This window comes from Patagioenas fasciata, chromosome 2 (genome assembly GCF_037038585.1).
Source record: "Patagioenas fasciata isolate bPatFas1 chromosome 2, bPatFas1.hap1, whole genome shotgun sequence".
Taxonomy (NCBI): domain Eukaryota; kingdom Metazoa; phylum Chordata; class Aves; order Columbiformes; family Columbidae; genus Patagioenas; species Patagioenas fasciata.
This window is the reverse complement of record NC_092521.1, coordinates 148,885,554-148,903,277: the sequence shown is the minus strand read 5'-3', so window position 1 is coordinate 148,903,277 and position 17,724 is coordinate 148,885,554. Positions and strand designations below refer to the sequence as shown.

Below are 17,724 nucleotides of genomic sequence, written 5' to 3'. Positions count from 1 at the left end.
AGAAAAAAAATCTTCCATCAGACAGGATTTATATAATTACTTCTCTTTGCTGCTTCTGAGAATGAAACAGAATGTGCTGTTCTAACTAGACACCTGGGGCTACATTTTACCCTCAGTTTTACCTGACATTACACTTCAGAAGGGCTATGTTGCTGAAACGCATGACAGAATGTAGCCCTTTCAGCCAAAATGGAAAAGTAACTGCTTTTTTATGGCCATCAGGAGATTAAAAGTGTCATAAATTAATTTGTTCTTATTACCACACTCCTCAAATGAAAAAAAAAAAAAAAACAAAACACCAACAAAAAAGAACCCTCAAAGCAAAAAGCCTCATAAAGGGAGCACATTGGGAAAGAACCAGCAGTAAGATATTAAAAATGAATGGTTCTAGTCCAGAAGTACCCTGAGCACCTCTTTGAGAAAAGGGCTGTAGTCCTTTTTTTGACAGTATATTACTACCACAGTCAGATATGTTTCTTGTTCTCTCACTGTCTCTCCAGGAAAAGACATCCAAATGACTTGTTGTTTTTTTGGTTTGGTTTGGTTTTTGTTTCTGTCTTATTTTAAAAGTATTTGAATTAATCTATGTAATTTGTTTTGTACAGTTTTGGACAGTTTTCATAAGCAAAATGAAGTAATGAAATGCCTGTTTTGCACTTGAGACTGCTCTGGCAGAGGCTTCTCTGCTTTGAGGAACATCACAGTTTCTTCCCCATTTTCTGTCAAGATCAGAGATCTAAGTGAAAAACAATGCAGGGACATTGTTTTGGGGCAGGTCTTCTGGTATTTTTATTTTCTATTTAAAGTATTTTTATTTTGTGTCCATTTTATTCCCTGAAATGGGGACGTAAATTGCTCAGCCTGTTTTTCTTTACTATGCCTTACAGTATTTCCACTGAATTACAAAGATAAAAATAGCATGTCTTTGGCCTTGAAACCATGCTTCATGATATGAAGAATTTAATCAAAAGTATATAAATGGCCTCTGATGGGCTGATGATGTAAACTACTCACATACCTCTTCAGGGCAGCCACTGTCTACCCAGTCTTGCCGGTGACGGTCAAATCCACTGGAGCATCTTTAAAGGATGAAATAGATAGGAGTTGTCCAGATGGAAACAGAAGGAAAACAGGAAGAAAGGAAGAGGGAGGAAGAGAATGACAGAGAGAATAAGTAAACAATGTGATTTATTTTAAAATCCATATGATTTATGTGGTACTGCTTTTATTCAAGAGGCTGTTGCTTGCAATATGAGTCAATCATTTAATCCACTCAGTGAAAGACATTTCAATGAATGAGTTATTTTTCTAGGCGGTTTTACTTTTTTATTATCTTATTTCATAGTTTTTAAATAGGAATGTCTCGCTTCCACTGGATAATTATTCTTAAGGCTGCACTGAACCATAGCATTTTTGATGTCAGCCATATGGATGTAAATTGGTTTAATTATTTTTGTCCAGACTCCTTAGTCAGGAAAATTTAATCCCACAAAGGATGTAGTGAACCAGTCACTGCTTTTATCAGGCAAGGTGATCTGAGACATCAAGATACACACACAACGATGCGAACAATGTTCACAGATTTAGATAACAGCTCCTCTGAACAGCCTTCACAGTAATCAGAGTATACTATACAGTTGCATCTACCTCCTCACTTGCTGCAGAAAACTTAAGTTGCATGCATATTTCTTATCAAATTAGATGAGGGTAATAACCTGCCTGCAATATATTTTCTCATTTGCAATATGTAGTGAAGAAATTTTAAAGAACTTCTAATACTTTAATATAATGATTCCCCTGGCAATCCACATCTCACAAGGTGTTATCAGGGTTTATACAGTAACTTACGGTTTCCTAGACAGCAAGTAGCATTACAAACAGAAAGCATTATTAAAATGACAAGTAAATAACTAAACTATGATGTCCAACTTTGATTCTCCCCAGTTACGGTTTTTAAATTTTTGTTTGTTTATTTTTGCTTAGTTTCCTGCATTTTATTCCTGTAGTAGTTTGTTATGAGACAGGATGATGTCAGTTGGCATCCATGGTCATAACTTACCCGACTGTAGAGCAAATAACTTTCTCATTGTCTTTTAATAAGATTGGGCAAGCATACAAGGCCACTGTTATGGTTAATTGTATTTATGGGGTAATGTTTTGTTCTCAATGAACTGAAAGATGCCAAGACATACTAAATACTACCCTACTTCATCCGAGGTAAAACAGGTGCATTTGTAGGAATGGAACCATGGAATCACCTTTATAGTAGGAGAGGATGTTACAAGAGGGTGAAAACAATGTTAACAACACGCTTGGTATAATTAACTTCTCCATATAATTATTCAGAGCAGAATTTACAATGTCTTTGATAAAAGGTTTTAGAAAACCTTGATTTTCTTGTTAGTTGTCCTTGCACTAATTCACATTACATCATTTGCAGTGTTACTAAAAAAATGCTCCAACACTAGCAGGTGTCAATTATCACTCACTCTATAGAAACTGACTTTTCAAAAAACATACTGCAGTGAAGAAAAGAGATGTCCAAACCAGAAATGCATTCCAGAGAAATCCAGAGACCTTTTCCCAATGCATGGGAATAAAGGCTACAGTAAAGAGCTTTTTCTTCTTGCTGAAGGGTGAGTGAATTGGTGTTATGTTGGAAGCTCAGTGCTGCCTCCCCATCTTTGTGGTGTTCTGTCCCCTTAAATGCTTGAGAGAACAAGAAGGACCTTCCTAAGACGAAAGAAATGATGACATGACATTCCAGGTACGAATAGAACACATTTTTTGAAGTCTTATCTCTCTTACTTTTCTTTAAAGTTTGAAGAACTTCAAAAGGAATCAGCACACCACCAAAAGCTGAATACAACATGCAATGACTTGGAATGGCTCTTTCAAACATCTGAGACACTCTTCAGGTTACCCTACCTTAAAAAAAGACATTAAGCCCTGGACACTGTTTATTTAAAATTTTCTATGGATGCAATTGAGAGTTCATTTCAGAAATCAGCTTTATCAGGAACTAGAAAGGCTCCAACCTGTTTGTAAACTTCCTTTGAAGCATGTGCCAATGAGATATCAGGTGTAGCAGGTACTATCATTGCTCCATCATTGATTTAGAATTCTGGAAACTGTCATTTCAGTGTACCACTTGCTCTGGTGATCGCATTTTTAAGAGCTTCATCTAGCAGCATGGTGATAATTCCCTGTTGCTATTAAAACACTGGAGCAGATTTGATCACATGGCATTTATGCCATCTGTCAACATGGCCATTTTACGAAAACGTTATTTTTGAGTGATGACCAAAACCAGTTGCAAAGCAATAACAAAGATGTTCTAGGAAATGAGAATTGTGACATTCAGGAAATGTAAAGAATTCCAGGATTTGTGTGGAACTTGGGAGTACTGGTTCAGGGAGCAAAGGGAGAATTAAAGTCTGCAATGATGATTTGGTATAACTAATGCAGCTGAATCTGGGTAGCATGAAAGATGTCAGAATCCTTCCAGTGAACTGTACATAGGAAGAAAGCAGATGGAGATGTCATCACATCTACCAGATGTCATTTACCTCTATTTAGCAGAGAACAGTTAAATGACAAGAAGTGTCCATTCAGTGCATGAAGTGAAAACCTTTTCTGCTCCTCTCTTAAGAGAGTTCAATGAGGATTAATAATAATAACAAATCAGATATCCTGTATATGGAAAATTCATCAACGTTTAACCTGTAAAACCTAAAAACATGATGGAAAATTATCGGGAAGGAAAGGGACAAAGTCTGGATGGAGAAATCTTTTCACCAGGTTGACCTTGTATAAAACAAGAGTATTAAAATGCACAACACGTGTCCTTTAAATCAATTATTCCCTAGCTGTGTTTTGCCAGGATATCTGTAATAGCATATGAAGAATGAACTTCTGGCAACTGAAGGGCATTTCAGAAATCTGAAATGATTTCTTAAATATCATGTAATTACTCAGCTCAGTTAAAATGTTCATTAACTCCTCTAAATAAAAGGTTAACCTGGAAAATTAAATAGAAAATTGAACAGACAGAACTCTTTTCTGCCTTTAACCACTAACGAAAGCCCACCACATCAGGAAAAGACTGACACTTGCTAGGATGTTTGAATTACTGAAAAAAGCATTAGAACATTTTAAAGTGGTTTTTTTTTCCAAGCTGAGTAAGATAGGAAGTAATATATATACATATATATATTTTTTTTTTTTTAAATAAAAATATTGGAAGCCTTGAACTTTGTTTCTGTCCAAATGAAAATACCCTAACCATAGAGTGATTTTTGGAAGAAAAAAAAGCATGAACTTAGTGCTCGATCTGGCTTCACCTCCCTTTACTGCAGAACAGGCTCTGAATATCACTTTCTTCTCATAGTGTGCTGTCTGGGAAAAGACTGCATTTTCTCCCTTTGTTATTTTCTGCTTCTCCTTGTCAGAAATGCAGAATTTTATCACAGCCCAAAGCACTTATGAAGTTCATGTGAAGTGTCACTGTGAGTGACTGTGGTATGAATTCATAAGGTATTTGAATGGTGTTTGTGCTTAGCATCTAGCTCAATATACCTAATCATATATCTGAATTCCAGCACAAATGTGTGGTCTCTGTTGGTCCTTTACTTAAACGTATTGCCTAATTAAACTGTACTTCAGAATAGGATGACAATTTGGATTGTTAGAAGACGATTTGCTCCCATTTTGGTGACATAAGGTAAGAATAGCTAAGATGATTTGTTAATACAAGGATTTCAAACATACAGTACTACAAACAGCCTATACTATTTTAATGCTTTTGAAAAGTTCAAATTTAATTACTAAGGCATAGTTCATGCTCAATGCAGCATATCCGTGTCTGCAGCACTGAATTACATCATTGTCTTAGCATAGTGTGCCTCTCAAAATTTACAACATTCAGATGATGATAAGGATGATCAGAGAGTGGCACAAATTTCAGCAGGCAATCTTCAACCTGATGATTCCAGAATTTAATGGGATGGAAAATTTGGATAAATATAGCTACAGGTTCTGTAAAGTACTTCTGCAATATCAGGTAAACAGAGAAGTGAAAAGATGTTAAAGAAAAAAACAAAAGGCTGTTATTTTAAAGTAAAAGATTGAACATGAGTAAGACTCAATATTTGTAACTGACAAAACATGTGAATAGGCAGTAGGAAATAAGGACTCCCATAGGGAATTCTTGCAGTTGGTAGAGTCTAAGAATAAAAGTAGGCTAAAAGAAGTAAGTGTTTTTTCCAATTCAACTAGAAAGAAAGGTAAAAATGAGGTTGGGCAGAGTTCTGATTAAAGAAGAAAAGGAGGATATTTTCCATAATCTTAATGTCAGTTACAACAACAAAGGAAACATACTGTAAAGCAGATAAAGAATAAAAAGAAAGCTTTTGCTGAATGCCCTGTTTTGAATAGCTAGAAGGAAAAAGAAAGTGTATGAGGAGAGCCCTAGAGTCAAATTTATGCAATTATGGTGGCAGAATTTCCACCAGAATCAGCAGAAAAAAATAACAATAACATGTGTTCTTGGGAAGGGGCCACAGCGAAATTTGTCTCTGATACTAGATCATATTCTCCCACTGCCTTGGCCTTTGTGCATTTATACCTGCACAAAGTGGGTATAAAGTGCCTATAGCAACAGAAGTTAGCAGAGAATTCTGATCTGTTGGCATTGCTACCTGTTTTGCACACACGTAATTACTCAGGGTTCAAGGGAAGGAGCTCTGAAGCACTACTGGGTTTACTTTACAGTCTGCTTAGTGATCCTAACCAGTACAATTAATCTTTTCTATCTTTGAATATCCAAAATGATCTTTTCAATTTTAAGGTGGATGCTTCCATGATCTTACTTTTTTTTTGTTTTCTTTTTTTTCCCCTTTATGACATGTTACATTTCCTTCTGGTGAACTAAATAAATGTGAGTGGCCAGCTGTATTTTGAAAGCTGCTTTATAGTTCTTTACACTGGCAACCTCAGAAGTACAGTTAGCCTCACATACCCGTTGGTTTGTCTCTTATTTTTAAAATAAAAATTCGAAAATTATCTTTGGATAAAATATTTCCTTTTCCACTTTAGAGGTGAGGAAATAGAGCATAGGAGCCATGAAATGACAAGCTGAGATAGCACAGAATTCTGTAACAGAATCTAGAGTTAAGCCCAGATTTTCTGAAAAGAAGACAAGCGGAGACTAATTCACAGCTCCTATGCTTCCCATAGAACTCCCAGACATATGAATTGCAGAACTGAGAATGATACTGGAAAACATCAGGTCTTGGGTGGCATGGACCAAGGCACAGATCTCATTCACACATTGGCCAAGCTCCCTTTTTCATTCATTGGCCTTTACAGGGATTTTGCTCCTGTATAAAAAACCACTGTTAACATTAACAAGTAGTAGAATCCTTGGGACAGGATGAAAGTGGTGTGATGCCTGGAGATAGTATGAAATAGGACTGTTCACATTTCTGTTATCAGACATGAACCCCCAGCAATCGTGCAATACATAGCATTGTTATTTCAGTACTAGTGGGCATCAGCATCTGAGCTGCTAGAAAGGGGAGTGATGTTTTCATTAGGCTGGGTTAGTGCTCCTGTCATCCCTCATTTACAACTCTAAAGAGTAAGAAGTTTAAGGAAGCAGAAGATATGAGAGGAGAAGGAGCTAGAGAGCAAATTAAAGAAAGGACGTACATCATCCTGTAAATGGTTATGTTCAAACAAACTCAAAGTTCACAAAGGTATTTGTGTCCTAAATGAGTATTCTCCTTGCATCTCATTTTTTATCTAAAAGTCAGCGAAATTCTGAAATCAACATTTAGCAAGAACAATCTGTAAAACAAATTACCAAAGAATTACAGAACAGTTTGGGTTCATAAATTTCTTTGTTAGTTGTACATATCGATATTTCCTGTGATATCTGGTGGTAAGCAAGTGGTTTCATTAATGCTATATGATAATGCAGATTTTGGAGAAGTTAATAGAACTGAACAGATTTAATGATTTAATGGTGCACAAAAAAATCTTTGATATTTAGGGAGAATGTTGAAAAAACTTTATTTCTCTGAAACTGGGAATACCTCCTACAGGGAAATGTTACAGAGTCTCCACTGTTTAAGGTGACTGGAAAGACTGACAAAATAAATATGCTCTAGAGAACAAGTAGATCATGTGGAGAAATTGAACAGTTTACCTTAGCAGCTCTTAATCTCAGATTATCCAAATTTTATGAATATACATAAGGATTTCAGATTTATCTAAATAAAAATTTCTGGCAACATCACATAAGAGCATGTGTATAGCAATATGCAAAATGTAAAAAAATATGCTAACAATTGACTTTTCATTTATTGCACTTCCTTAAAAGGTGATATCTAGGAGGCTACAAGACAAGTATGATTTCTGTGATGTTCAAGTTATACTGAGGAGGTCAACCATAAGAGGTTAGCACTTCTGGAAAGCAGTTAAGACTATCGGGGTCATTTTGGCTGTTTCTTTACTAGTAAAACGAACACATCCAGAAATGTTCCTTGGCACTGAAGATTGCTGGCGCAGAATAGCTTATGCCTGAACAAGCAAACTCTCAACCTCAAAAAGAAGGATGCTGCGCATAAACTGCCAACTGGGAATAATTCCTGGAAAAGTCCAACTCCTGCACCATGCCTGGGAACAATTCTGGACAGTGGTCCTGGGCAGGGACTGAAATCACATCTGGGAACATCATGACTACTTAATGGTACAGACAATCATTTTCCAATGCCCAGGAAGCTTCATAGGCTCTGTTTGATTAGCAAGTAATTCTATGTCAAAAACATTTGGTATGGGAAGATGAACTAGAGTTGTACAAGTGACGGGTTTGTACAACCGCTGAACTGACCATTAAACAAATCTAACTGTGACTGCCTTTCTGCATTATATTTCAGTGAAACAGAAAAAGTAAAGGAGAAGAAAATTTGATATAGTTCAAAATCTTTCAATTACAATAATCTTGATTTATTCAATTAAAAATACTTGATTCATTTAATTCCTTGTTTTATTTATTTCCCTTGTAATGATAGCAGAGGAAAGGAAGAGTGAGGGTCACAACATTGGTGGAAGACAGATTTCTACACAGTAACACAGTGGGTTGGGTGCTTATATGAAGGGAAGAAAACGAATGCTTCCACAAAAGTACGTTAACTTTCATCCTATACAGTCTCCAAGAGACAAGTGTGATAACCTGGTCTGCCTGTCTCCACAGATGTGTCCTGAATTTCTAAACTTTGATGTTTTTTGAAATGTTTTGTTCTCAATTTCTGTTCTTTCATTTTTTATAAACACTTGGAATAAAGAAAGAAAATGGCAGTTGAGAAAACTATTATCTAGCCCAAGAATTTAAGATATAATGGGGACATGGTATCTGGGTTCTGTAATATGAACATCCAAATATTTGAAAAAAGATACACAGTAACTAATTTCTCACAACATACCACTTTCCAACAGTCAAAGAAGGAGTCATGAACTCCAAATTAAATTATCTCAGACACGAAAGGGAAGAAATCTGATACCTTATTCCTCACTAAATTAATGTTCCACCAAGAAGGCCTATTGGGCAAAATACACCTACTGCACAATCATTATTTTTGCTAATCCATTAATGAAGTTTTTTCTGTAACTGAATTTATCAATTGTCCTAAGTCATAAGGCTTGGGTTGGTCAAATTTGTGTATTTTCTAATGTGTCATTGTTGGAAAAGGAAAAAAAACTCCCAAGTTGTCCAGCTGTTGTAGGCTAAGCTATATGACAGTGAGACAACCAAACACGAGTTTGAGACTCTGACTGTATTTTTCTGTCTTTAAACCTGTGCTCATACAGAGAAGCTTCCTACCTGCAGATGTCAAAACCTTCTTGAAGGTCTGTCTCTGAATTCAGGTAAAGTAGGTAAAATTTCTGCCTTACCCACTAAATTCTCTGTTGGTGTTTTTGAAGTAATCTTTACTCTTCTGTTTAATTAACTACCTTATTTTTCCTATTTTCATTTCTGTTCTGTATTCACCTAAGCATCATCTACTTACATTTCACATTACTGTATCACGCAAATTAACATCCTAACTGTTTTGCATTATACTTTATTTACCCAGTGTAATGCGTAAGCATGTTGTTAATTTGTTATCAGGAAAGCCTGTTTTCTTTGATAGGTATACCTTGCACTCTTCTGATTATACAATTAAATTCTAATAGTTACATTAGGCCACCACTGGAGACATTTGGGAATCAGCCACACTATAATGTCTGCTGTAGAAGCTCAGTCCTGAGAAAGCCCATCTCATGGCATAGAACAATGACCAGAAGTCTGGGTCAATTTTCTTAAAATGTCTAGGATACATATAAATTACATTCTGAAGCATCTGTCTGTGGACCCTTTTCACAGTACAGTGTCACATTTCACCAGTGAAATAGGAACATGTTTGAATTCACAAACCTTCTGGTAGTAACTATCAATGTAAAAAATGAACAGGTAAAAATGAAACCAATCAGAACAGAATTCGGGGCTGCTGTATGATGGAACATGATGCAGTTCTGCTAGTGAATGACAGTTTAATCCCAGAGGGAATGCCTGTTTTATAGGGCAGGGCAATACCCACTCTTATGGCTATATCACTCGAGGTAAACAAACTATGTGGAAGTCTGAACTTCACTCTATTTTGACTTCGCTCTGTTACTGGCACATAAGTTGCAGTTCTAGATATAAAGATTTCATCAAAGACTGAGTGGGGTTTTATCTTATTGCTCTAATAAAATAAATGAAAAATAAAAAGTTACTAGTATGTGAAAGAATTGCAAAAAGAGTTTCTACAGAAAAGAGCTGTGCTACGCACCTATTTATCTAGTGTTTTAGCACTAAGGTACCTTAGGTGCATCTGTGAAAATGAAACACAGATTTTGTGATCTTCCTTCAAAATTAATCAGCAAAATTAAATATTCTCAAAGGTATAAATGACAGATGGATGCCTACCTTCCCTCCTCTCAAAGGGATTTAAGTGCTTAACTGTCCTCTAACTTCGATAACTATTTCCTGCATTTATAATAAAACACTTTAGGAATGTGATGTATTTGATAGAACTACATGAGATAGACTTCGCATTAAGGTCTTAAAACAGTCCAAGCACTTGTCCTTTTTGTATTGACAGTGATATCTGTGTCTTGGCCAAGCTGTGTTGCAAAACTGAATACCACAGAAACCTGGAGAGTAGATAATGATCAGAGATTCTAAGCTCCAGAAGACACATCAAAACCTCTGGCAAGGGAAACAATAGCTAGCCAAACCAATCTCAAGCTCTGAAAGGCAAATGATATGGTAAGAAACACAAATACAAAATATGAGTGGTGTGACTGATGTGGTCTAAATAAATCACTGTGTTTACATCTAGTTTAAGAAACTTCGAAATGCTTCCGAGTCTTCAGGTTCAGGAGTTCACAGAAAATATTTAAATAAAAATATTAGGATTTCAGAGTAATGAGACTTGTAGCAATCTTCTGCCTATTTTCTAGAAATAATTTAAAGTTTTGTAACCCAGACTTGCCTTTCTTAAAGGTCTGCATCAGTTATAACTCTTGTCCTCATGTTGTTCTGAATTACTCAGTAAAACAGAGCAAGGCATACATATGTAAAAGTGTGTGACTGCTGCAGCTGTAAGAGAACTGGCTAGTTTCAGTGTGAAAACATGATTTAAATTCATTTGGGTAGATAACAAATCTATTAATGGTAATACAGGGATAGTTTTATTCTCTAGCTTAGGGCTGCTAAAAACATCAACAGCAGAAAGGAGGACACTGCAGAAGATTGTCTGGAGAAAGGAAACTCAAGGAACGAAGCTCATAAGACAAAGTTCTGCTAGTGAAGGAGAAAACTCAGGTGTTTGCCCTGAAAAGATATTCCATATAGCTCTCAGGCAGTATGTATCCATTTTAAGATATCAGCTTTGAACTATGCAAGGGGATGATTCTACTCTGGTGGGTTCCACACTGTATCTAGTGAATTGGCTGGTCTTGTGCTGACGTGTCCTAGGCCTCTGAAAACTACGGTACCTTCACAAGGGTTCTGTTTAGAGACTGAACTTCTTAGGTTTATTTGTATTAATCAAGGGGGATTACAGAAATTCCACATTAACTCCATGGAATCCAGCTACTAACAAATTCCACAAATATATCCTAGAACCTAGAAAGGCTATTTATCCATGTATCAATCTCAGCAAAAAGTTAGTTCATCTGCCTGCAGGCTAACTTTCAAGAAAACATGTTAAGAGCTCAGGGTCATATACATTCCATAAAAGCACTTTTAAAGTTACTGTTATGTACATTTTACTGATATGTACATCTTTATTGTTATGTATTTTTAAATGTACCTTCAGGCTCACTGAAGCGTACACTGTCTTCAAAACAGAACTGCCTTCCCACTTGAGAATGTCTACTACTGTGATCTTGTGAGGTTTCTTTCATCAAACAATATAATCGCTGGGCTCACTGTGGTCTGAGAAAATGCTTTGTTCCTTAAGCACTTCTGTGCCACTTTCTTTTCTTGCTTTACTCCCATCAGGCTTGCCATGCATACAAAATTCTCAATTATTGAATGCTAATTTCCTAACAGTTTCTTGCAGTTCATGCGTTCAAACTAGCTTGTCAATTAAGACCGAGCAGCTTGGAAAGGATTTGAAGAAGTTGAGTGTAGAGCAATTTTCTGCTCAATAAAGTATGGATCTAGTTATCGTATCATCCTTACCAGTAAAGTATCAGGGCTGACAAATTTACGCACTCGTTCTTGATACATTTGTTGCACTAGATTAAAAAGACCAATTGCTGTCTCAACATAACTTTTAAAACAGAAGAAAAGTATGTTGGATTTTAATCAGAACAAACTTTGTAAAAGGGTCAGAATTTCTATTTCTCAGATTTTCCATATGATTGCTCCACAATTGGCAAAGAAACAGTACACAAGTTAGAAAAATTGGACTGACATTACTTTTCATTATCACAGGGTAAATTTGACCTAATTCAAGAATCTCCCTGTTAAGACCCAGGTGTTAGGACTCTGCTATGTTTTCATGTAAAGCCACTTGAGCATAAAGAACTGCTGGAGTGGAATATAAATTCTATACACAGGCAGAATCTGGGCACATTTCTTTTGCATTGCCTGAAGCAGCAGGATGATCAGCAAATTAATGAAGTTTTACACATTGATAACATTGAATATACTTTACGGAATACACTATATTTTAAATGTCTAGCCCTTCTAAAGCATTTAAAATGAGATTTCCCTTGTCATTTGTATATGAATCTATTACACTGATTGGATTATATATGCTCCCTCTGGTGGTTTACTTAATCCATACAAATGTCTCATTTTTTAATTTTGTAATTCAATGGCTAAGATACTGTGGCCAATTTTGTAATAACAGCACACCACTGTCAGTTAAACAGTGTTGGGATAAAAACAGCCTGAGTAGAAATCAGCAGGTCTTCCTCCCATCTTTTAATTTGGAATTGAAATATGTAATGTCCCTAAAGCAAGCAAACAAGGAAAATTAAACCCTCAAATAGTTAAAACCAAGAATTATTTAAAAGCAAGCATTTGAACAAACCTAATAGCCTTTTATGATTGAGTGACTCCATCAGCGGAGAAGGGAAGAGCTACAGATGTCATCTGTCTGGACTTCTGTAAGGCCTTTGACATGGTCCCTCACAACATCCTTCGCTCTAAATTGAAGAGACATGGATTTGATGGGTGAACTGTTCGTTAGATGAGTAATTGGCTGGATGGTTGCATCCAGAGGGTAGTGGTCAATGGCCCAATGTCCAGATAGAGACTGGTGACAAAGGGTGTCCCTCACTGGTCTGTATTAGGACCAGCATTGTTTAATATCTTTGTCAATGACAGAGACATAGGGACTGAGTGCACCCTCAGCAAATTTGCAGATTACACCAAGCTCAGTGGTGCATGACGAGTTTTATGTAGTCAGATAGTATGAGCCATGCAAGTGGCTATGAGTTTCATTGCACAGATTTAAGCACCTTGAGATCTAATGGATCACCCTTCGGGTGGCTTGGGTTCAGAGGACCCAGGATCACTTATCTCCTGTGTCTTAGGGGATTCTCTGTTTGTTATGAGGCTGTTGTTGTGTGAAGGGCAGTGTTATACATAATGAGCAGAGGAGATTCGTGGGGCTCAGGGACTTCCCTGCTGAGCCCTGCTTGGACTCAGGCAGCTGTAGGTGTTTCTTTAGACAGAGTACCCGAGAGACTTTTCTGTTCTTAGACACTTAAGTTCAGAGTTTAGTGAGAAGGTACTTTTAGTACTGCTTTTGTATTCTGCATAACTTCCCTTGAAAAACTAAATAAACCAGGAAAACACCCTTGTGGATGTAACTGTTAGGTTTTTGGGTGCCCTTTGGATAAGGCTGCCAGTTTTGAGGACGTGAAATTTGAATAGAGGTACCAACAGTGACAGCTGAATAAAACTATCATCTAAACTTTTCACAACTCTTGCCCTTAGTCTTTCAGTACTCCAGTTCCCTATCTCCAGTGTTGGGATGATAGTACTATACTAAACCTGAAAGATGTTGCAAGGACTGAGAGGTTCAGTGAAGCATGCGACACATTCAAAACCTGAGTCTCCAGCATGGACAGATTGCAAGAGTATGCTCTTTGTCTACTTGTTTCTGAACTCACTGAAATATCAGTATCACTTCACTGCCAAAATCCAAGATTTTCCTGAAGTTCATCAAAACAAAACCATCAATATCTAAAGAATCTGAATATAAATATTTTCAAAACTTTGTATAAAGGTGGCTTTTAAAAATTCCCTGATCATTTAAGTATAATATTTCCATTCTATTATATTTCAGTGTCAACTCTTCTAAGGTAAATAAACACAATTTATTTCTTAGGCAATTAACTTCAAGTATTTCCAAAGGAACTTACTATTTCAGTAACGTGAGAAAGTTGCACAAATTGAACCTATAATATAACAGTAAAGTTGCCTTGAAGCTTCCAAAACCTTTCCCGGAAAATGACATCTCTAACATGCAGGCTATACCAAATGTCCAGAGTATATAGACATTTGCAGAAGCATGAAAAGATAATACAAACAGATCTAACATTAAAGAATTCTCCCAATTTTTACATGCTGGGAAATCAGAGATAATTAAGAGAAAACCCAAATTTCAGACACAGGTGACTATTATGAGGCAGATGATAAGTGTTTCTGACATTTTGCAGACATAGATCCTTGTGCAGGAAAAAGCTAGGATACCATCTTAGCTTACATACTTCTAGTAAGCCTCTTATGCAACAGTTCTTATGGAACAGTTGCGGAACATACGTAGTTAAAAAACAAAACAAAACAACAAACAAAGAAACAAAACAAAACCTCCTAGGGACATTTGCCATCTGCTGAAGACAGAAGAAGACAATGTGTCTTTGCTTCAGTCATGATGAAACTGTATGACATACCTTGTATTGGATTTCAGAGTGAATAGCTTGCCGATCCCTTGTGAAAAGAAAAACTGTGCTGTGATTTAAGGTTGTAGAGAGCAACAGGAATAGAGGAATAACCTACAAGAAGAACCTGACTCTCTGAGGACTACAGAGTTTGCACAGCAGCTGGGCTGAAGTTACAGGTAGGAAATAACCCACTGCTATAAAGTTATTTTCATTCCAACACATATTGCCCACGTGGGGGAGTACCCTTATTCAGCAATGGCTCTGTGCTCAATTTACTTGTTCAGTTACAGGATTTAAAGACACTTTCTGTTTTTCCAAAAACTGTACTATGTTGTGTAAAAGATTTAATATATGGTTTAAATTTTATGCAAGGAGAAAAAATAGAAAATATGCTGTTCTTTGTAGCAACGTTGCCCTGACTAAACGGGGTTATAACTTGTTGAGAATAAAGGGTTGTAGAATTGGTATAGAGTTTTGTCTCCTCCTGGATACATTTGCTTGTTGCCCACGTGGAAGCCTCTCTGCTCTGGGAGATCTCACTTTAAAGTAGCAAAGTGCTACTGTGGCTGCACAGGAGGAACATCACTGTCTGTTATAGCCACATCCAACCCTTATTGCCCCCAAGAGCAAACAGTCATTCTCCATCTGCAGACACTGGAACACTAGATCAGTCATTAGATTATTGCCACACTGGAAACCCATCGCTATCAAGTTCAAAGCCTTCCTCAGACTTCTGCACCAAAGGCTATTTGCCTTCCCCACCCTGGGCTCGGCCTACAGGCAAGAGGGACAACCTCTGGTTTCTCACCTCCCAGAACAGTGTCTCCAGTCCGCTTTGCAACCCAGAAACCCAACTCAGGCATTACTCCCAATCATCTGATTCTGCTTACTTCAAAAACTCCTCTGAGCACTCATTTGAAAGTGGACTGTAAATATTAATTTTAATTGTACTGTAGGTAGTTCTGAAATGTCTATGTTAATATTTCATATAATGCTTTGCCCTTGTTTTTCCAAGCAGATTGTATTCTGCTGAAGTAGAGCAACGTACATCAGAACACGAGATAAAAGTCTAGGTTGATTTACAAGGCCGGTGACTGAAGAGCAGTGACACACAGAAAAAGCTGTGATGAAAGAACTCACAATTTTCCATCCTTTATGATTTTTAACAGGACATTTGTGTTGTCTTGTTGAGCAAGTGCTTCTCTATCACATGCAAAAAGAACATTTTAGCACAGTAAATTTATTTTTGTGGGGAGCGAAACCACAATGTGGTTGTAAATTATTCTGAATACTTTCCTGTGATCCAGACATCTCAATTGAGAACGGAATAAGGCTTTTTTTCATGTCTCCGTAAAATGAATAAACATGCTGAGGAACAGCAGGGTAAAAGCGGAGGCACTGGACTAAAATGCAGGTGAGAGTATCCAGAACTGGTAGGGAACAGAAAATTGTCAAAGTTGAGACAGGAATGAGTCCTGAACGCAATGATCCTGCAGTGTAATGTACCCTAACTAAATAAGTGCTCAGTCTTCACATTTTGGAAAGCAAGTTGCCTCTTTTCATAAAGTAGGCATCCACTTATTATTTCAGATCTGTTCCTCTGTATAACTAAATTAGTTGAAATAAGCTGCTCATTTAATAGATGTGGTCTATCTTGATGTCAGCAAAGCACTGACATGCCAGAAGGCTGTGCTGTCATCCAGTGAGACCTGGACAGGCTGGAGAGTTGGGCGGGGAAAAATTTAATGAAATATAACAAGGGCAAGTGTAGAGTCTTGCATCTGGGTAGGAACAACCCCAGGTTCCAGAATAAGTTGGGAAATGACCTGTTAGAGCAGCATAGGAGAAAGGGACCTGGGGGTCCTGGTGGACAGCAGGATGACCATGAGCCAGCACTGTGCCCTTGTGGTCAGGAAGGCCAATGGCATCCTGAGGTGTATTAGAAGAGGGGTGGTCAGTAGGTCAAGAGAGGTTCTCCTTCCCCTCTACTCTGCCCTGGTGAGACCACATCCGGAATATTGTGTCCAGTTCTGGGCCCCTCAGTTCCAGAAGGACAGGGAACTGCTGGAGAGAGTCCAGCTCAGAGCAACGAAGATCATTAAGGGAGTGGAGCATCTCCCTTATGAGGAAAGGCTGAGGGAGTTGGGTCTCTTTAGCTTGGAGGAGACTGAGGGGGGGCCTAATTAACGTTTCTAAATATATGAAGGGTGAGTGTCACAAGGATGGAGTCAGGCTCTTCTTGGTGACAACCAATGATAAGACAAGGGGTAATGGGTATAAACTGGAACACAGGAGGTTTCATTTAAATTTGAGAAGAAACTTCTTCACAGTGAGGATGGTGGAACACTGGAACAGGCTGCTCAGGGAGGTTGTGGAATCTCCTTCTTTGGAGACATTCAAAACCCACCTGGACACATTCCCATGTAACCTCATCTAGGTGTTCCTGCTCCAGCAGGGGGATTGTACTAGATGATCTTTTGAGCTCTCTTCCAATCCCTAACGTTCTGTGATTCTGTGATTTCAGAAACTGGAAGAGAATGGCCAAGAAATGAAAAGGGCGACAGACATCATCACCAAAGCCATGTTTCCAGAGAAAATAACAATTTAAAAAATAAGGTGTAAAATGTAGTATAAAATGAAGAAGATATTCAGGGGACTGGACCATATCCTCAGAGTTTTTCAAGACCCAGCTGAACAAAGGCATGAACAAACTGGTTTGACCTCACAGCTGGCCCTGCTTTGAGTGGCAGGTTAGATGAGTTGGCCTCTAGTGGAACCTCCTATTCTGAACTGTTTTATGACTCTGTATACAGTTCTCCATTTGCTTAAACCAGACTGACTATCATTCATATTTAGATGCAAATTGGATGGTATGACTGTTTTTAAACTACTGAAATTCCTGTGTAGCGGCATAATCTTAGTTTTATTCTCTGGATCCAGCATTTTTTTTAAGGAATCGACTCCAGTTCCTGCTTTTCCTGCTAGTCAAACAATGTCCAAACACAGTCAGCATGAAATAACAATCTCACTACTGTCAGTAATGGGCTAATTAACACCAATAAAAATGTTCAGTGTATCTGCTGCAGCTCGTGAAAGGCACAAATGTGTTGCAGCATGGAGCCAGCTGTTTTTGGGAAACAGTGCAGGACTGACTCACAGTAGGTTCACCTTTGATTGCAGTGTGATCTTCACAGGCAAAAAGCATGTGTTCTTTTCTTTTTTTATGCA

The 17,724-nt window shown here is 37.5% G+C and overlaps 1 protein-coding gene across 1 annotated transcript in view; it reads right to left on the bottom strand.

The window, feature by feature from the left end:
- PLXDC2 (plexin domain containing 2) overlaps nucleotides 1-17,724 on the bottom strand; it is a 270,768-nt gene that overhangs the window by 30,797 nt on the left and 222,247 nt on the right. Inside the window, exon 10 of the mRNA XM_065832450.2 lies at nucleotides 1,019-1,079. Coding sequence (XP_065688522.1) covers nucleotides 1,019-1,079 — 61 coding nt within the window. The remainder of the gene's footprint in view (nucleotides 1-1,018; nucleotides 1,080-17,724) is intronic.